The sequence below is a fragment of the Candoia aspera genome, chromosome 10 (assembly GCF_035149785.1).
Source record: "Candoia aspera isolate rCanAsp1 chromosome 10, rCanAsp1.hap2, whole genome shotgun sequence".
NCBI lineage: Eukaryota > Metazoa > Chordata > Lepidosauria > Squamata > Boidae > Candoia > Candoia aspera.
This window is the reverse complement of record NC_086162.1, coordinates 23740882-23756987: the sequence shown is the minus strand read 5'-3', so window position 1 is coordinate 23756987 and position 16106 is coordinate 23740882. Positions and strand designations below refer to the sequence as shown.

The following is a 16106-nucleotide window of genomic DNA, read 5'->3' as shown; positions in this document are numbered from 1 at the left end:
TCTTTTCCAGTATGATTCCCCCGACCCCGCATCTCTAACAGGGGAATAGCCTTGTGTGGACGCGTTTTTCCTCCCCCCGCCCCCCCGAAGACCAGCAGCAGCAGCTCAGAAAAACAGCAGCTTTGGGCCAAATAAGAGAGGTAAGTGGGAAAACACAACAGGCTTAATATCCTAGTATGTTGAGGCAGGTGATTTTTGTATGTGATTTATTCCATTAAATCTTGAGAAATCAGGGTGTAAGGTTGAAGCAAAATATTAAATCGTGAAAAATCACAACAGGGCCAGGCCTTAGCACAACTTTTGTGGAATAGGGGCCCCCCAGAGGGAGAGAGAAATCAAAAGTCAAGATGGCGGTCACGACCACATGATTGAAGACCCGCCTCCTTTTACATGCACGGCATGTGTGACACATGTCAGAGAGGGGCCAGGCTTGCATGATTGAAGCCGTGCCCCCCTTTTACATGGGTCATGCACGCAATGCATGTACAATCGTGCAGTCACAACTGCCGTCTTGACCCGACACTCCAACCCAGCCACAGATGGTCCTGGGATTCCCACCAACATGTCTCAAGTATCTTCCCCGGCCTTCTTCCTTTTTGGCTTGTTTCACAGCAGAGGAAGAACACTCCCTTTTTTCTATTTGTCACACACCAAAGAGCAGGCCAAAATGGCCACTTGGAGTCTTAAAATTGGAGTGCAAATTTAGTTGTCTACTTTCCTCTATTTAAACAAAAAAGTCCAATTGTTGCAGGGGGAAGGGCTTACTTTATTCGCATTTGTGGATATCTTCATTTAGAGCAGGGGCCTCAAAAGACTGAAGTGGGCCAAGTATCTTGGGGTCTCTGAAAGGGCCCAGATCCAGCAGCCAAGAAGCCAGCAGGAGCAGCACCCGCTTCCCCCTTCCCCAAGTTCTTCCGTGGAGTGGCCTGATCTGATCCCACCTGGAACTTGTAGGAGACTGTCCCTCTGCCTCATGACTTCTCTCCTGTTCAGGGATGAGGTGTGGTGGAAAGCAAGTAGAAAACAAAAGCCAGTTTATTTTCTATCCCTCCTTTATTATTTTTATAAATAACTCAAGGCAGCGAATACCTAACATGCCTTCCTCCTCCTATTTTCCCCACAACCACCCTGTGAGGTGGGTTGGGCTGAGAGAGACTGGCGGGCCCAAGGTCACCCAGCCGGCTTTCATGCCTTGGGCGGGACTAGAACTCTCGGTCTCCTGGTTTCTAGCGCAGCACCTTAACCACCAGACCAGCCACTCTGCAAAATCATGCCCCTTTATTTCCTTGGTACGCCCCTCATACCCATCATCTCCCCCTAACCGTGGCAGGTGGGGGTGACAAGCCGCCCTCTCTGCACTTGGGGATTGTGTCCTCGTGCGTTTTATGTTTCTGAGAGGCTGAATCTGTGGGGAAGGCGTCGTGTCTCACTACAGATGCCGCTTTGCAACTCAGTCACCCAAGTGCGAAGGTCTGAGGGATACTCAAGACACGAAGAGGCAGGCAGGTTGTAAGACTAGGTAGGTGATCCTTCCTGCAAATCTCAGGAAGCCAGGCAAGCACAGTAAGGCCAGATCCCGGATATTCCCACAGCCTCCCCCAAAACAGCTCCTTCTGGATAGGTTTGAACTCCCAGAGCTCCTAGCCACTGGCCACAATGGCTAGGAATTCTGGGAATCAGTCCCACATGTTTGGAGGACAACACGGAGAATGCTGTCCCGGGCAAAGGACTGGACAAGGGAGAAACTGCAAATCTCTCCGAAGCTGGAAAAGAGCAGGAAGCGACTCGGGAGGTAAACACAATATCCCCCAGCTTCTGATTAAACACCTTCAATGAAGGAGAATCCATCACCTCTTGAGGCAGACAGTTCCATCACTGAACCGCTCACACTCCTAGAATGTTTTTCCCGTTATTGAGCTAAACCTGTCCCTCTGCAGTATCCATTCTTGGCTCCAGCTGCTTCCAAATGCAACAGTGACTTCCCCTCCATTCTCTGCAGAACAGCTGCCCGATGCCAACAGACGGTCCTCATAGATCCCTTAGTCTCTTCACCAAGATCAATAAGCCTGGGCTCTTTCAAGTGAGCCTCAGACGACTTGGTTTCCGGACTTCCTGAGCATCTCGCCTGTCAAGGTCTTTTCTGGAACGAGGAACCCTGGTCCTCCCATTTGGCAGACCAGGATCTGGTGCAAGGCCGAGTCAACTTTGATGACTGGATGTCGACAGCCTGAGGCACACACACCTCTGTCCTCATGAGCCATCGTGTTATGACTTATGCAAAGCAGGAAACTCTGACACCAACTCCTTCTCAGAAGTCGGTTCATCTCCCACCCCTTGTCTCAGGCCAAGGCATCTAAACTGGGCACGCTTCTTACAGGGGAAGAAAAATGCACATGTCGTGCCAGGGGGAGGTGGTGTGCCTTCCTGACAAGGACCTGGCTCTAGTGCCAGCATGCTAAGACCAACCCTTCCTAATTCCAATGCTGCAAACTTTGTCTCTGCCCTTTCTCCCAAGCCATCTGTTCTAATTTGCCAGCAGAATCTGGAACAGATACAGCTTTATCTCCATGCAGAGGAATATGTGCCTACTGAGGACGCGGAGGAGCCAGAATCATCTAGTCTGACTACAATGAGAACAGAAACATCTAGTTTGCTCAGCACGGGGAAGAACAGCGGCACCCCACAGCCTCCTCCAGAACTCCAAACACCCAACGCACAGGCGCTCCTAGCCTCAGCTCGGAAGGAGGTCTCTGACTCACAAGCCCATGGGGCTGCATTCTCCTTTCAAAGGGCCGAAGAAAGAAGGTGCCCCAGCTGTTGCTGCTCCCGGCTCCAGCGCTGAAAGGGAAGGGTCCTTCCTTTATTAAAAACCCAGCATGCCAAAGGTGCCAGGCTCAACATCCAACATTTCCAAGCAGGGCCAAGACAGAACTGTGTTTCAGTCACAGCCAGGGCAGATGACATACATCTCGTGAGCTGACAGGGTGTCCAACGGCTTCCTTCTGGATCCATTCCCCTTCCAGAGCCGTCTGCTTGGGAGGGGACAAATGATGGATAGAAAGACCGGGAATAAGGAAGGGGCTGAGGATGAGATTCTCTGGGACAAATGCCTTACGCTGAGGAGGGCAAAAAGTAGGCCTTTGGAAGTCGAAGACCTGGAGCGATGCACTGCTTGGTCACTCGCCGTCTTACAATCGCTACTGGGTATTTTATTTCCATTCGGTCGAAAGACTAAGGGGCCGTGGCTCTCAGAAGCTGCTGGGAACACCACATGGATGGAAGGACACTGAGTTCAAGTAAGCTAACAGCAGCGTCATTCTTGCCATTCCAGACTTCTATCTCCCACCCTGGCAGAGAGCAGATCCCACTCAACATACACATTTTATTCTCTACTTATGAAGATCTCAGTCAAGCCACATTCAGGGTGGCCCCCTCGGAGGCACAGAAAAAAAGTCACTAAAGTTTGTCAGAAGCACTAGGGCCACCGAGCACTTCCTGGGTCTGAGGCACATCCTTTCTGGTGGGCTGAAGCAGCCACTGAACTAACGCAGGAAGGGACTGGGTGTTCCAACTCCCCTTCACAGCCACCTACTTGGATTTCCATGCTCTTTCTGGGAATCTGTAGGAGACTAGAAGAACCCTTTGGATGATGCTCCTCTCCAGAGTCTATTCCTCGTCTCTTGGGGATGAAAAGAGCAGGTGGGAAGGCACACACTGCCAGCTCCTCATGCTCTTGGTCCTTGGCCATCAACGTCCTCAACCCTGGCATCTGGCTGCTGCACGGAAATGCTTGACTGGGATGCCCGCCTTACCACTTCCACCCGAAGCCGTTCCAAAAGGCACTGGACGACGTCTGTCAGGCTGTGCTGTATTGAGGGCAAGGCAGGAAAAAGTGGTTAAAACAGCCTTTCTCAACCTTTTGACCCTGCAGGAGCCCTTGAGAGATCTTTCAGGCCTCGGGGAGCCCCTGCACATCCAGGCTCAAATAGAGGCCAGAAGTTACAAAATTATTACATTCGTTTCATGGGTAGGCCTGTCTATATACATGAACAGGGTTCTTAAACTGAAAATAAGAGAATGAAACTTGCCTCTTCCGTGTGAACTTGCCCACATTTGAAATAATTTTTTAAATAAATCCTGATCTCCCAGGGAACCCCTAGGGACCTCTCGCGGAACCCTGGTGGAGAAACCCTGGGTTAAAGGATGAAAAATGACTGGACGTTCTGCTGGATAACCATTTGTAAATTTACAATGAATTTTCTGATAAATGTTTATTCTGTCTATTTCGTGGGCTTTGCTGAAGCCCCTGGAGATAAATGGAGTTTTCTTAAGGGGGCATTCCCCAACACAGTGACCTCCATATTGCCTGGATTCCAATTCCCAGAACTTCTTTGGGGTCTAAGAGGTATGGGATATTTAGTCCAACCTCTTGGGAGGACCCTGGTTGGAGAAAGCTGCCTTACTAAAACTTCAGGATCCCTCAGATCTACTGCAAGCAGTTTCTCACTGAATGGGGAAGAATTTCTTCCCAAGTATTCTGCCTGAAAAGTAAAATAGGTGGTTGGATATTGATCTTTAAAAAAAAAAAAGATATAGTGAAAAACCGGCAATCAATACTCTACGCAACTGGCTCAGGAAGAGATAAACACGCTGCCAGTAGAGGTTGCTGGCACATGAAAGGGCATGTAGGATTGGTATGCATCTGGAATTTAGACAAAATTAAATTGAAATTGGATAAATAAAGTAACAAGAGGTAGGGCTTGGCAAAGGTGCCTTCCACACCATCTTGTCTTGTGCACACAGACCTGGAGTATATGCAGCCCCTTCAGACACACCAAGGCCAGTTCGCAGAGTCCATCACACGTCAGATCTACGTAGTCCATGGACAGCAAAGGGCTGGGGAAAGTGCGCTGCCAGAGGAGATGAAAATCCCCCCGAGGCTGTTTGAAACGGTGGCATCCTGCTGCGCTCTTGACACACACGTTTTCAGCCCGGTATTTGTAGCATAAAAGCTCCTAAAAGACCAAGGAGGCTGCTTAAAATTGCTGAGGCTGTTATCAACCAAAAATGAAAAAAAAAAAAAGCAATGTCAGGCTCTAAAAATCTTGGAAACCAAGTTTCTATCCCTCATGGTTGTAGAAGGGAAAAAGACACATTTTCAGCTGTTGGCATCTGATCCTTTCAAAGCCAAAGAATCAAAGCAGCCAGTAGACTGGATTCCCTCGACATCATACCAAGTTGTCCTGCCCCATCTCTCCACTGTTTGCAGAACATTGTACGGAGATCATTAATCAATATTATGTATGGTTCCCTTCCAATCATGGTTAGCATAACCAGAGTCTGTAGCTGCCAATTTCTGGTAATCCTGGTTAGCGTTAAAGGTGGCTATTTCAGTGCTCATGCAGCACTGTGCTGCTGCATAGAGCAGGAACTGACTCTGCAGACTGCACCAAGCTATACTGAATAAACCACATGTGACTGAGTTTGCACAATGCGCTGAGCCAGAAACTGAGGGTTATGAAGCACAGTAGCTGCTTTCACATGAAGGCAACACCCAAAGGGGTGGAGATTGGGCAGCAGCACAACACAAAGCAAACATTGCACGCGGGTGTGTGTTCACGCAACATGCTAGTCTGGTTTGCTTACCCCCATTTTACTGACACAACCACAGTCCACTGGGTTTACAGAACCCATTTAACTGCAGAGAATGGCTTACAAGTCACAGTGGCTGGGTTGGCATACAAGCAACGCTGTAAACAAGCAAATCACATTTCAGCTTAGTGGACTGTGTAAACGCAGCCACTATTTTTCCCTCTCTTATTGCCCTGGTCTCAAAAGAGTCACGCAGCTCCATCCGCTTTTCCTCTGGAGTCACGCAAACCAGTCAAGTCTGCACCATACAGAGGGGTCAATGGCTAACTCTAGCAGGCTCGTGCATGTGCTCAGAAAGCACACAGAGCACTTGAAACATTGGTTATGCTTTCTTTTTGAAAAAGGAACGTGGCTCAGAGCCTCGGCAAGAAAAGAATGTAAAAAAAGAGCATACAAAAAATCTTGCCTAGATGACCTTTTACCATCTCAGTTCATGACAGGCCTCCTGTCCCGTCTTTGAAAGCTGCAGACCAGAATAGTTGAAATAGTAAAATAATAACTACAACATTTAAACTTAAACCCATTTACATTAAAAAAAAAGTGATCTATGAAAACACCTTTAATTATAATTTAACTGGAAAAAACAGCCAGCCGTACCTTTGAACCAGTGGAGACAGGAATGGCAAACCTCAGTCCTCTTACCTGCCCGTAGGTGCCCAGTAGGATCTCAGGCTCGCTATCAAAGTCAATATCTGTCACAAGGGCACAGAGCACGCTGTCGTACTGGTCACTCAGCGGCAAGACCAGCTGGTCCTCCAGGCCACTCTGCAGCACGTTCCTAGAAGGGACAGGAAAAAAGCCCGCTCAAGCAAGCAGAAGGGAGGCGGGCAATAGATCTCCTGCTCCACCTTCTCTACTCACCGGTAGACCACCGACAGTTCAATAGTGCTGGTTACGAGGACACTGTAGCTCTGAGGGTTGGGATCACTGCTACCTGGGCGAGATGCAAAGGACCACAAAGCAGAGAGGCTGGGTTGGAAGAAAGAGCTAAGGATCTGAATGGATCGTATGGGCTGCTGAGCCTCCAGGGAAAGACTCTCATTCCCAATCTCCATTTCCACTTGCAGGAAGCATGCGTTCCCTTCAGATCTCACCTTTTGGAGACACAATCCCAGATGTGCTGTCTGGCTGGCTGATGTCTGGGAGAGCAAAGACTAGGACCTTGGAGATGGGGCCATCCTGTTGGATGCTCCAGCTTTGCAGCACCACTTGAGTCCAGAAGAAGAAGAGAAGGGCCATCAATCAATCCATCCATCCATCCATCCATCCCTCACTTACTAGGCTGCAGTCCAAACCTTGTGGAAGAACCAGGGGAAAAGAAATCTTACCTCGCTTGGTTGGTTCAACCTGAGCAACCTGGATATATCCACTCTGGCAGCCAAAAGCTGTAATTCGCTGCCCCGAATTGGGAATGTTGTACACGTCAAGCCAGAGTACACTGCAATGTAGGAGGTATCATGAGAGAAGGCCATGGGTTTGGGTGAAGATTTAAAAAGGAAGGAATTGGGATAGAAGTATGTCTTTGAAGCAGAGGCCAAGACTTCCAGCTTCTATAAGCCTCTACCACACACAGGAGCTTGGGTTCATACAACACACTAATCTATGGTTTAATTAACAAACCATAATGGGTGGATTCACACAAGACACAAAACCAAATCAAATAAGCCATATTATGGCTTATCACGTCATTGAACCAGGTCACTTATCTGTCCTCAACATTCAAATGCTCATTCTCCCCCCACCCCATGCCTTAATAAACAAACTAGGTTGCTTACTTGCTTGGCAGTTCCTTAAGCTCTGGAAAGAGGTTCTCTACTGGCTGCTCCTCAAATTGATGCAGCTCCTCATTCTGCAAAGAAAAAGGGTAGTTGCAACATGGCCTTCCTATTCTGAAGACTGGCAGGAATTTCTAATCATTATTAATCATTAAACTGCCCAGAGTCCCTCTCTTCAGTGGAGATGGGCTGTGGCAAAATTTGAATAAATAAATAAATAATGTCTCAAGCTTCTCACTCACTCATTTGTCACTCAGTGCAAACCAGAAAAGTGTAAAAATGGTTCTTTTTCACCTCAAGTAGAGGGCCTTTACCTACACAGTGATTTGCTCAGGGGAAAAATGAAGAAGACATATGATGGAACAAAAGAAAGAAAAGGGGAGGAGGCCCTTGAAGTAGGATTTGGGAGATTTTGTAAAAACTGCAAAGGAACCAAAGGAGAATTCCAGAGACACCATAGAGGAGAGAGACTAGAATGTCCAGAGAGGCAAAGTCCATCCGGAGGTCTCACCTCTTTGTAAAGATGAATAGCAGGATCATTTCCACTCAGAAGGAAGACGGTCTCTGGCTGGTCAGCAACCTGGACTCTACAACACAAAAAGCAGCATCAAATATGTCAATTCTGGAATCACACAACCATACCTCACAATGAGAATATATGCTCAAATAAAAACCAGAAGTTTAGAGCAATTTTCCCCAAGCAAGGAAAGTGTTGGATTTCAAAGCTCAGCATCTACAACTGGCACTGCCAACGGCTAAATTGGTGGCAAATAATGCAGGCAGGCTGTAGTTCGAAACATCAGGAAGAGACCAGTTTAGACAGTTGCTCTATCACAGACTTTCTCATCTTTTGACTCTGGAGGAATCCTTGAAATATTTTTCAGGCCTTGAGGAACCCCTGCGCATTCAGGCTCAACTATAGGCCAGAAGTCACAAAATTATTATGTTCATTTCATAGGTAGGCCTGTCTGTATGCACTGACAGTGGGAAAGGGAGGGAAAGGAAGAATTATGCTGTGTTTCTGATCAGGTCCTCTTCCCTCCGAGTGCAGAATTAACCATCAGAGGAGATGTTGCTAAGGTAGTGACTCATACTGCACCTTAGCGCACCTCCAACTATTTTAATTCAGAAAATTCTTGGAGTACCCCCCATCAGCTGTTCAGAGAACTCAAGCATCCTGAATGCAGCTGAAAGCTCAAGAAGTAAAACCAATACAGAAAAGTACGTTTTCCCTGAACTCTTAATCACGATGGCGTTATGCCATCTCCAGGTTCAGAGCCTTCTTGAACATCATTTGCTGGAGAACAACGAAGGAAGCAGGCCAGTTGCCTTTCGGCCGGCTACCTGCAAGCAACAAGCAAGAGCAACTTCTTTTTTCAACACCTCCAGGAGAGCCATTCTCATCTTTTAGGTTAGGGGGCTTGATGGTCAACTGACTGGTCAAAGAAGATTAAACATGCTGTGAAGTTGCAAACAACCAACAACATTCACAATTTTTAAAAGTTAAGTTCGCTGTTTCACAACAGCAGCTCACTGGCCTTTGTTCTGCATTTAATTAGAAACCCCCTGATGAGGATTAGGTTAAATGAAGGGGAAGGAAATAGCTGCTCTCAGTGAAAGCACTCTTTGTCCATGAAAAAAAAGGGGAATTAAACGAACAACACCGACGCTGTAATTCCTGCATATGTAAGATTGGGTCAACTCTGGCAGGTGAAGGTGGCTAATTTTGAAGGCAACGACAGGTTTACTTGGCTTGTGCAGGTACGTACTCTGCGTGGTACAGCTGGAAAGGCGTGAACTGCAATTCCAAGTTCAAGCAGCTTTCTGGGGAGAAAGGAAAGGAACACAGTAATGTGTATAAGAACCAGTGAGGCATGATTCCAAACTGAGAGGCATATGGTTTCATGTTTTGGGGATTATGAATGTGTCCAAGAGAGGTAATATCCTCAAACTGAAAGGAAGTTATAACTGTCAAGGGCTAGGAACAATTTCTGAGATACTGTTTAAAAATACACCAAGTCAACAGCTAATATGCTTGTCTGCAAAAGGAGTCTCTTGGTTGCAAAGCAAAAGGCACTGCATGCTGGGTCTTGCAGTGATCATGGTTTCTATGACCTGGTGCAGCAAACTAGCATCCATCTCCTCTTGTAAATACAGAAGCAGTAGAAGGGAATCAATTGTTTAAAAAAAGCCATAGTTCACAACAAGAAAACATTTGTCCCAGGGACAACTGCGTGAATGTTCCCGCTATTATTCTTATATCCTGCTCCCAAATTGAAGCTCTTCAGAAAATCCTGAAAAAGCCAAGAGAGGAAAAACAAGAGAAAAGATGTAGAGGCTGGCATCAGAGAACAGAGATGTGCCAAGAAAACTTACGTGCAATAGAATCCAGATTATATTCTGAGCCAGGCTCATAGTCGCAATAAATATTAAGGAAGGGGCTTGCTTTGTCTCCAGAATCCTGAGAAGGAAAATAAGACAAACAACAAAATATGTGGTTCATTCCGCAATGTGAAAACGTTGCGGCAGAAATAGGAACGTAAATTCCCAGAATTCCCAGCTAGCTGTTGCAGACTACAAACAACCAGAAGATCCTAAGTTATGGAAAGCTAGTGGGAATAACGTTTTTAGCTACCTGCAATTATGACAAAGGAATAAACTATTCACCAACTCTTCACCAAGTAAACAAAGACTGGTGATGGGGAACACTAGGCACAAGAACTTGAGTTCATAGGAAAAAGATGGGAAATATGTTTAGCAAAGAAATAAAAAACAAAAAAGGAACATTCCTAAACAGTATCATATTAATGGTTTGTTCTTTTAACACCAGCTTTGCATGTCAAAAAAACCTGTTTGGTCTGCTGCCACTCATTCCATCCCACCCAGTTGCTAAGCAACAGCTAGAAGAGGAGGAGTAATCAATAATAGTCAACTGGGAATATGAGGGACAGAGGACACACTCTAAAAAAGAAGATTCCCGCCCCTGAGAGAAAGAAACGCATTGTGTAGTGTGCTCGAGATCACTTGGCCCTAGGCCAGGGTTTCTCCACCAGGGTTCTGTGGCACCCTCCGGTTCTGTGAGAGGTCACTAGGGGTTCCCTAGGCGATCACGATTTATTTAAAAATTATTTCAAATTTGGGCAACTTCACATGAAAGAGGCAAGTTTCATTCTTTTAGTTTGAGAACACTGTTATTGTATATATACATACAGGCCTACCCGAGAAACTAATATAATAATTTTGTATCTTCTGGCCTGTATTTGAGCCTGAATGGGCAGGGGTTCCCCAAGGCCTGAAAAATATTTCAAGGGTTCCTCCGGGGTCAAAAGGTTGAGAAAGGCTGCCCTAGACACTTGTAGTAAGCCCTGGTTTTGTTAACCATGGCTTCCTAGCCTAAGCCACAAAGGCCCAGGTTTGTGCTACATGCCGGACCTCTGCAGACAAGGACTTGTTGCTCCCCTGAAACAGGTTCAGCTGCAGGGTGTGCCTTCCTTGTTTTACCCTCACCCCGTCCTATGGAGGAAAAGAAGATTCCAGGATGGGGAAGTGGGGGGGGGGGCTACCAAAAAATTCAAAACAGCGACCATGATGACATGATACAAGCCCTGCCCCTTTGTTACATGTCCTGCAGCAAGCAAAAACTAATTGCATCTGCTTCTTCAAGGAGCTACCGTGGCATCCAGAGCCAAAGATGTAAGTACCCCAAAACCAAGGGCTTCTGGCAAACAGCACCTCCATCTGGCTCCGATTCATCCTGAGCCATTTTCTCTCCATGCAGCCTGTAGGGCTGCATCTTCTGCTCAGGTTGGGATGGAAATACACAAAGCTTGGTACTGGCCATACCTCCCCCCAGACTGACAGATGACCTCTTCAAACAGTTTCATGTCAATATTAAATAATGAAATAAGGCAGAGGGGAAGGGAAAAGACCAAACCCTGAGACACCCTGCCTTAGAGTATCTACGGATTACATCCATGGAAGGCAGCCTTTTTCATTTGCATAAACCACCCTTTGATTTACGCAAATGAAAAATCTGGATAAATCACTGCAAATCCCTAAGAAAGAAATCTTAGAAATCACCTATTGCCATGGCACAGCCTTCAATAATTCTACTTCATTAGCAATCAACCTGCACTTGCAAAAAAAAAAAAACCCAATAAAAAATAAACTTGCATTGATGCTGACTAATTCAGCCTATTCCCAGAAGTCAGATCAGCCACTGGGGGAACTTCCATCTTTTCAAGGTTTACACAGGTGCCCTCTGCTGTTTTAGATGTTACTTTGTGGGATGCTGAGAATAAAGCACTGAATTGCTCAGATATACTGTAGCACAGACCTCAGAGGCAGCACAGTCCCTGCCTTCAGGCACAGATTTAAAACGTATACAGGTAGGTAGGTAGGTAGGTAGGAAGCCACGGTAAGCAGAAAACGGGGATTTCTTACTCCCTCAATTCTATCTTGAGCATGGCTGAGTAGTAATTGGATAGGAGACACCTGTAGATCCCAAGGCTCTAGGCAGACTGGGAAGCTGAAAAACATCCCAGAAGGCAGCAAATTAGTTCCATATTTTCTGCCAAGAAAATTACATGGCTATACCTATGAAACCATCGAATTAAAGCTAAATTCAAAGGAATTACGGTTTCATATAAGGTTTTTTTTTGTTCAAGTGGCAAGTTTACAAGGATCTGTAAGATACTTATCTAGAACAGCTTCTCAGCAGCACAATTTTGTAAGCAAATCCAGAGCACAAATTAAGTTCCAACAACAGCAAAGAAAGGGTTTGATCTGCAGCCCACAGCATTTCTGCAAAAAACTGCATACCTTAAATGAAGGTAACGAATGTATGCATGTACTGTAATGAACTGCACATAAAACAATGAATGTAATGAACCGCGTACCTTAATGAAGGTAATCCCCACCACAAGGCCTCTTTTTGGGGGTGATTTGTTGAAGGTGTCAATAGAGACAATCTCAGCATCAACTGGAAAAAAAAAACATAAAAGAGCAAGAGCTACTTATGCTACCCAATCCTACCAAAGATCACAGAAAGAAAACCATCTCCTACTGCAGACAGCACATGGTTATATTTAACAAAGTGCATTATTTCTAACCTAGAATCTCCTTCATGTATAAACACTTTAGGCCCACACTAATGACCTTAGAAGGCAGCAAAAATTACAACAGCATTTCAAAGCCTGCCTATAAAAGTGTGCATATCAAAAAGCAAAGACTTTTGCATTCAATAGCAAGCAAAGATATATTCTAATCAGCCCCCCCCCCCGCCTTAATGCCTTCTACAGTACTATGCAAAAGTCTTAGGCCACCATTAGATTGGAATGAGACTATTATGGAGTGATGAATCCAAGTTTGAAATTTTGGGGTCCAATCATCGACAGTATGTGAGAAGAAGAGCTGGAGAGAGACAGACAAATGATGCTTGCAGCCTTCAGTGAAAATTTAAACAATAATCCAAGGTATTAGCATTTAAGGTAATACAAGATCTAGTTTGAGTCACAAATGCCAACTTCATGCTTTTTATTTCTAGTTTGGACTGTTAACATGGCAAGCACAGTTTACAAAACCCTACTGGTCTAAACCACACCAGGAGGTGTAATCCTATCCTCACCGGAAACAAACACCTCTACCCATTGAGTATAATGGGACTTACTTCTGAGTAGACATGCATAGGATTGGGCTCTGAGAAGTAATTATATATGGTCATTATGCCATTGCTAAAACAACAAATCTAACGGTGGCCTAAGCCTTTTGCACAGTACTGTATATCTGCTGGATTGCAACCCCTAGAATGGCCAGGCAGCAGCACGGTTGGTGGTGGTGGTGTTTATTTATTACGCTTCTACGTGGTGGGAAAATGGCAAGTTGAGGAAAAAGCTGGTTTGCTCAGCCGGTGGTAGCCTCAGCTACCCTGGAAAAGCGAAGCGGGATCGGGTCCAATGAATGCATGGATGGGAGACCACGAGGAAACAGCAGGGGGGCAAACCCTTCCGCGCTGGTTCGTGGCTCTTTAGGGAGTGGCGGGGCCTGCAGCTTCCCCTGAGGGTTCCTTGCCTCCCTGAAGCCTTAATGCAGCCCCCCACGCCCCGAGACCATTTTAAACCCCGATCCAGGGCTCAAAAGAGCCTCGCCGGATTTCCTTCGGCGCAGACAGGGTGGATGCACCCAGGAGGAGCGTCGATTGCTCTGGGGGGCAGGGAAGGCCAGGGACCTGCCCCCAGCCTCTCCCCAGCCCCCCAAACGATGGCATCCCCCCTTACCTGGGATGTAGGTGAACTGCACCTCCCTGGCCACCGGCCGCAGGTTCCGCCTCATGTCTTGGTAGCGGAAATAAATGACCTTCCCCTTGAGGGTGGCCGCCAGGAGCCCCCCCGGGCCTTCCCCGGGCGCCCCCGCCGGCCGCGGCGCCCCTTCCTGGCCGGAGGCCCCCAGCCCCGCTGCGGGGTCAGGGCCCCACTGGGACAAGAGGGCCCCCGCTTCCTCCGGCCCCGCCCCTGGGAGGCTCTCTTGTCTTCGCCCGCCCCCCCGAGCCGCCCCCGGCAACGCGGCCAGGCCGTAGACGTTGCTTTGGGAGGAGAAGCGGGTGAAGCTGTCCTCCAGGAAGGGGCAGCTCCGGGGAGGCTCCATCTCGACTCAGGCGCCGCCAAGGACAGCCTCATTCTCCATGTCTTCTCCCCAAGACGCGACGGCGAGAGAGGGCTTTCAACTTTCCAGTCGCTCTGCGGGTGACGCCACCGGGTGGGGCGTCGTGGAATACGCGCATTTGATCTCAGCAACGTTGGAGAGTAAGTTGGAGGCGAGGCGGTGACGTCAGGACCGTGACGTCATCAACGTTTGAGCGGGATCGCTGTCTGCTCGCTTGTTTGCGCATTAAGGAGTTTTTACGAAGCGTTGGCTCTGTTCTAACTCCAGCCTCATTGAAATTATTTTTAAAAATGTACGTTTAATTGGGCAGCCCTTGTTCTTTCCGTATTTAATACACTGCCTGCAGTTTCCCTTCTACTGCAGACATTGTAAGAAGAGAGTCCACGACGGGACATAAACAGCACCATCAAGTGAGAAATTGTTGAACTCAAAAGGTTTCTGGCAATTTTAAAAGGTGTCCACAAACACAGTGGGGTTTTAACTCATTACAACTGTTGATAACATGCTTGTAATTTATCTCACGTGTAATGCCCATCTGTATTAGCTACCTATCTTCCCCCCCACACCCCAATTTAAATCCCACACCAGTCATTATACCTTTTAATAAAAATTGCTGCCAGATTCCCGATCTCTTCTACTGGAGTAACTTTATGCATGATTTCTCCCAATTACTACCATCTGTACTTTTTTCCACTTCACTTCAAATCCCACCTCTTGACCATTGGCGCTTTAGCCTCTTCAGGATGCTTCCCACGTACGTATCTGGCTGTGAAGTGTTTCTACCAAAGCACATGGCAGAATCAAGGCATTAGCATTTAAGGTAATACAAGATCTAGTTTGAGTCACAAATGCCAACTTCATGCTTTTTATTTCTAGTTTGGACTGTTAACATGGCAAGCACAGTTTACAAAACCCTACTGGTCTAAACCACACCAGGAGGCGGCTAACCCAGGTTATGCTTCCACAAACAAGTCCTACAGTCTCTTCTAGTCTTGCCAGTTTCACTACTTGCACATCACTGGCCATCAGTTCTGTGACAAAATGTATACCATGAGAAGCAGCAACATTGGATATTACGAAGTTTTATGACCTCAGAGCTACTTAAAGCTTGAAACAAATAAAGCTCTGGAGCCAAGCCAGACTTGGACTTCATGGAAACCTTTCCAGCAGGCCTTGTAATCTGGACATGCACCAGTCTCTTCTGAATTGGGGATCACTGATGTTAGTATTGAATGTAAGACGTAAAGAAACCTACCCTCCTGAGAGCATCTTTGAGGAATTGCAATGTAAATATTTAATTGCTTAACATCAAGCAACTATTGTTCTAGGCCCCTGATTATTCTTTGCTTTGGCAGAGGACATCAGCCAGCTTCCTTCAATCTGGTTCCCTCTAGAGGCTGGCAGGTGTTGCCATTCTCTGGAGAACATTAATTTGATGAAGATTGCTACAGGAAAACTTCCCTCTTCTATGAACACCAGCTACTTCTTACTGCAAGCCAGAATCATCTGAATGTGGAAATCTCAAAATCAGCCAAGTTCAAGCTGGTATCCTCTGGACTGCATGTCTTTTCATTCCTGACAACTATCACCGTTTTCTAGGGATCTCGTACAGCTGGGTATATGCTTCTCAAAATGCACTGAAGTTTAGCAAGTTACTTCAGTGCGGGGGGGGGGGGGGAGATACCAGTTAATAAAGTGAAAATTCAATGCCCTGCATGAAGAATTATGTGATTAAAATCATATTGATTTAATCTGCACAATTTATATGGGGCCATTCTTGTTTGTTATGCAGCTTCAGAGTACGTATAACTCTCACTCCTGTAAGCAGCATATCCAAGTGTACTTCAGGAACAAAAATTTGTGTACACAGACAGAGGAAGCCAAGTTCAAGCATGCAGGAGTATTTTTACAGATGGGTAGAATCACAGCCAGTGTTCAGGAACACAATCACAACTTAGTAGAACTGATGGGAAAGGGAATCAGAACTGAAAGCAGAATCAGTACTGAAATCCAGGGGGC

General features: G+C 46.6%; 1 protein-coding gene across 2 annotated transcripts; it reads right to left on the bottom strand.

Moving 5' to 3' along the window:
• Positions 1 to 3368: 3368 nt before the first annotated feature.
• KPTN (kaptin, actin binding protein) lies at positions 3369 to 14131 on the bottom strand. 2 transcript variants are annotated; one of them, XM_063311927.1, is made up of 12 exons: positions 13703 to 14131; positions 12326 to 12408; positions 9804 to 9888; positions 9197 to 9251; positions 7939 to 8014; positions 7428 to 7501; positions 6981 to 7090; positions 6747 to 6860; positions 6514 to 6586; positions 6295 to 6430; positions 4806 to 5015; positions 3369 to 3866 (listed from the first exon to the last, which is right to left on the bottom strand). In XM_063311927.1, the coding sequence occupies exons 1-12, from the start codon at positions 14067 to 14069 to the stop codon at positions 3726 to 3728; spliced, it is 1524 nt and encodes a 507-aa protein (XP_063167997.1). In that variant the 5' UTR covers positions 14070 to 14131; the 3' UTR covers positions 3369 to 3725. The 2 variants fall into 2 exon arrangements, with proteins under 2 accessions (XP_063167997.1, XP_063167998.1); XM_063311928.1 differs by lacking the exon at positions 6747 to 6860.
• Between the last annotated feature and the right edge of the window lie 1975 nt (positions 14132 to 16106).

Coding starts and splice junctions, on each gene's coding strand:
- KPTN (XM_063311927.1), bottom strand. CDS start 14,069: ATGGAGCCTCCCCGGAGCTGCCCCTTCCTGGAGGACAGCTTCACCCGC. Junction 12,409..13,702: donor GCAGTTCACCTACATCCCAG/GTAAGGGGGGAT, acceptor TTTTTTTTCCAG/TTGATGCTGAGATTGTCTCT. Junction 6,431..6,513: donor GAACTGTCGGTGGTCTACCG/GTGAGTAGAGAA, acceptor TGTCCCTTCTAG/GAACGTGCTGCAGAGTGGCC.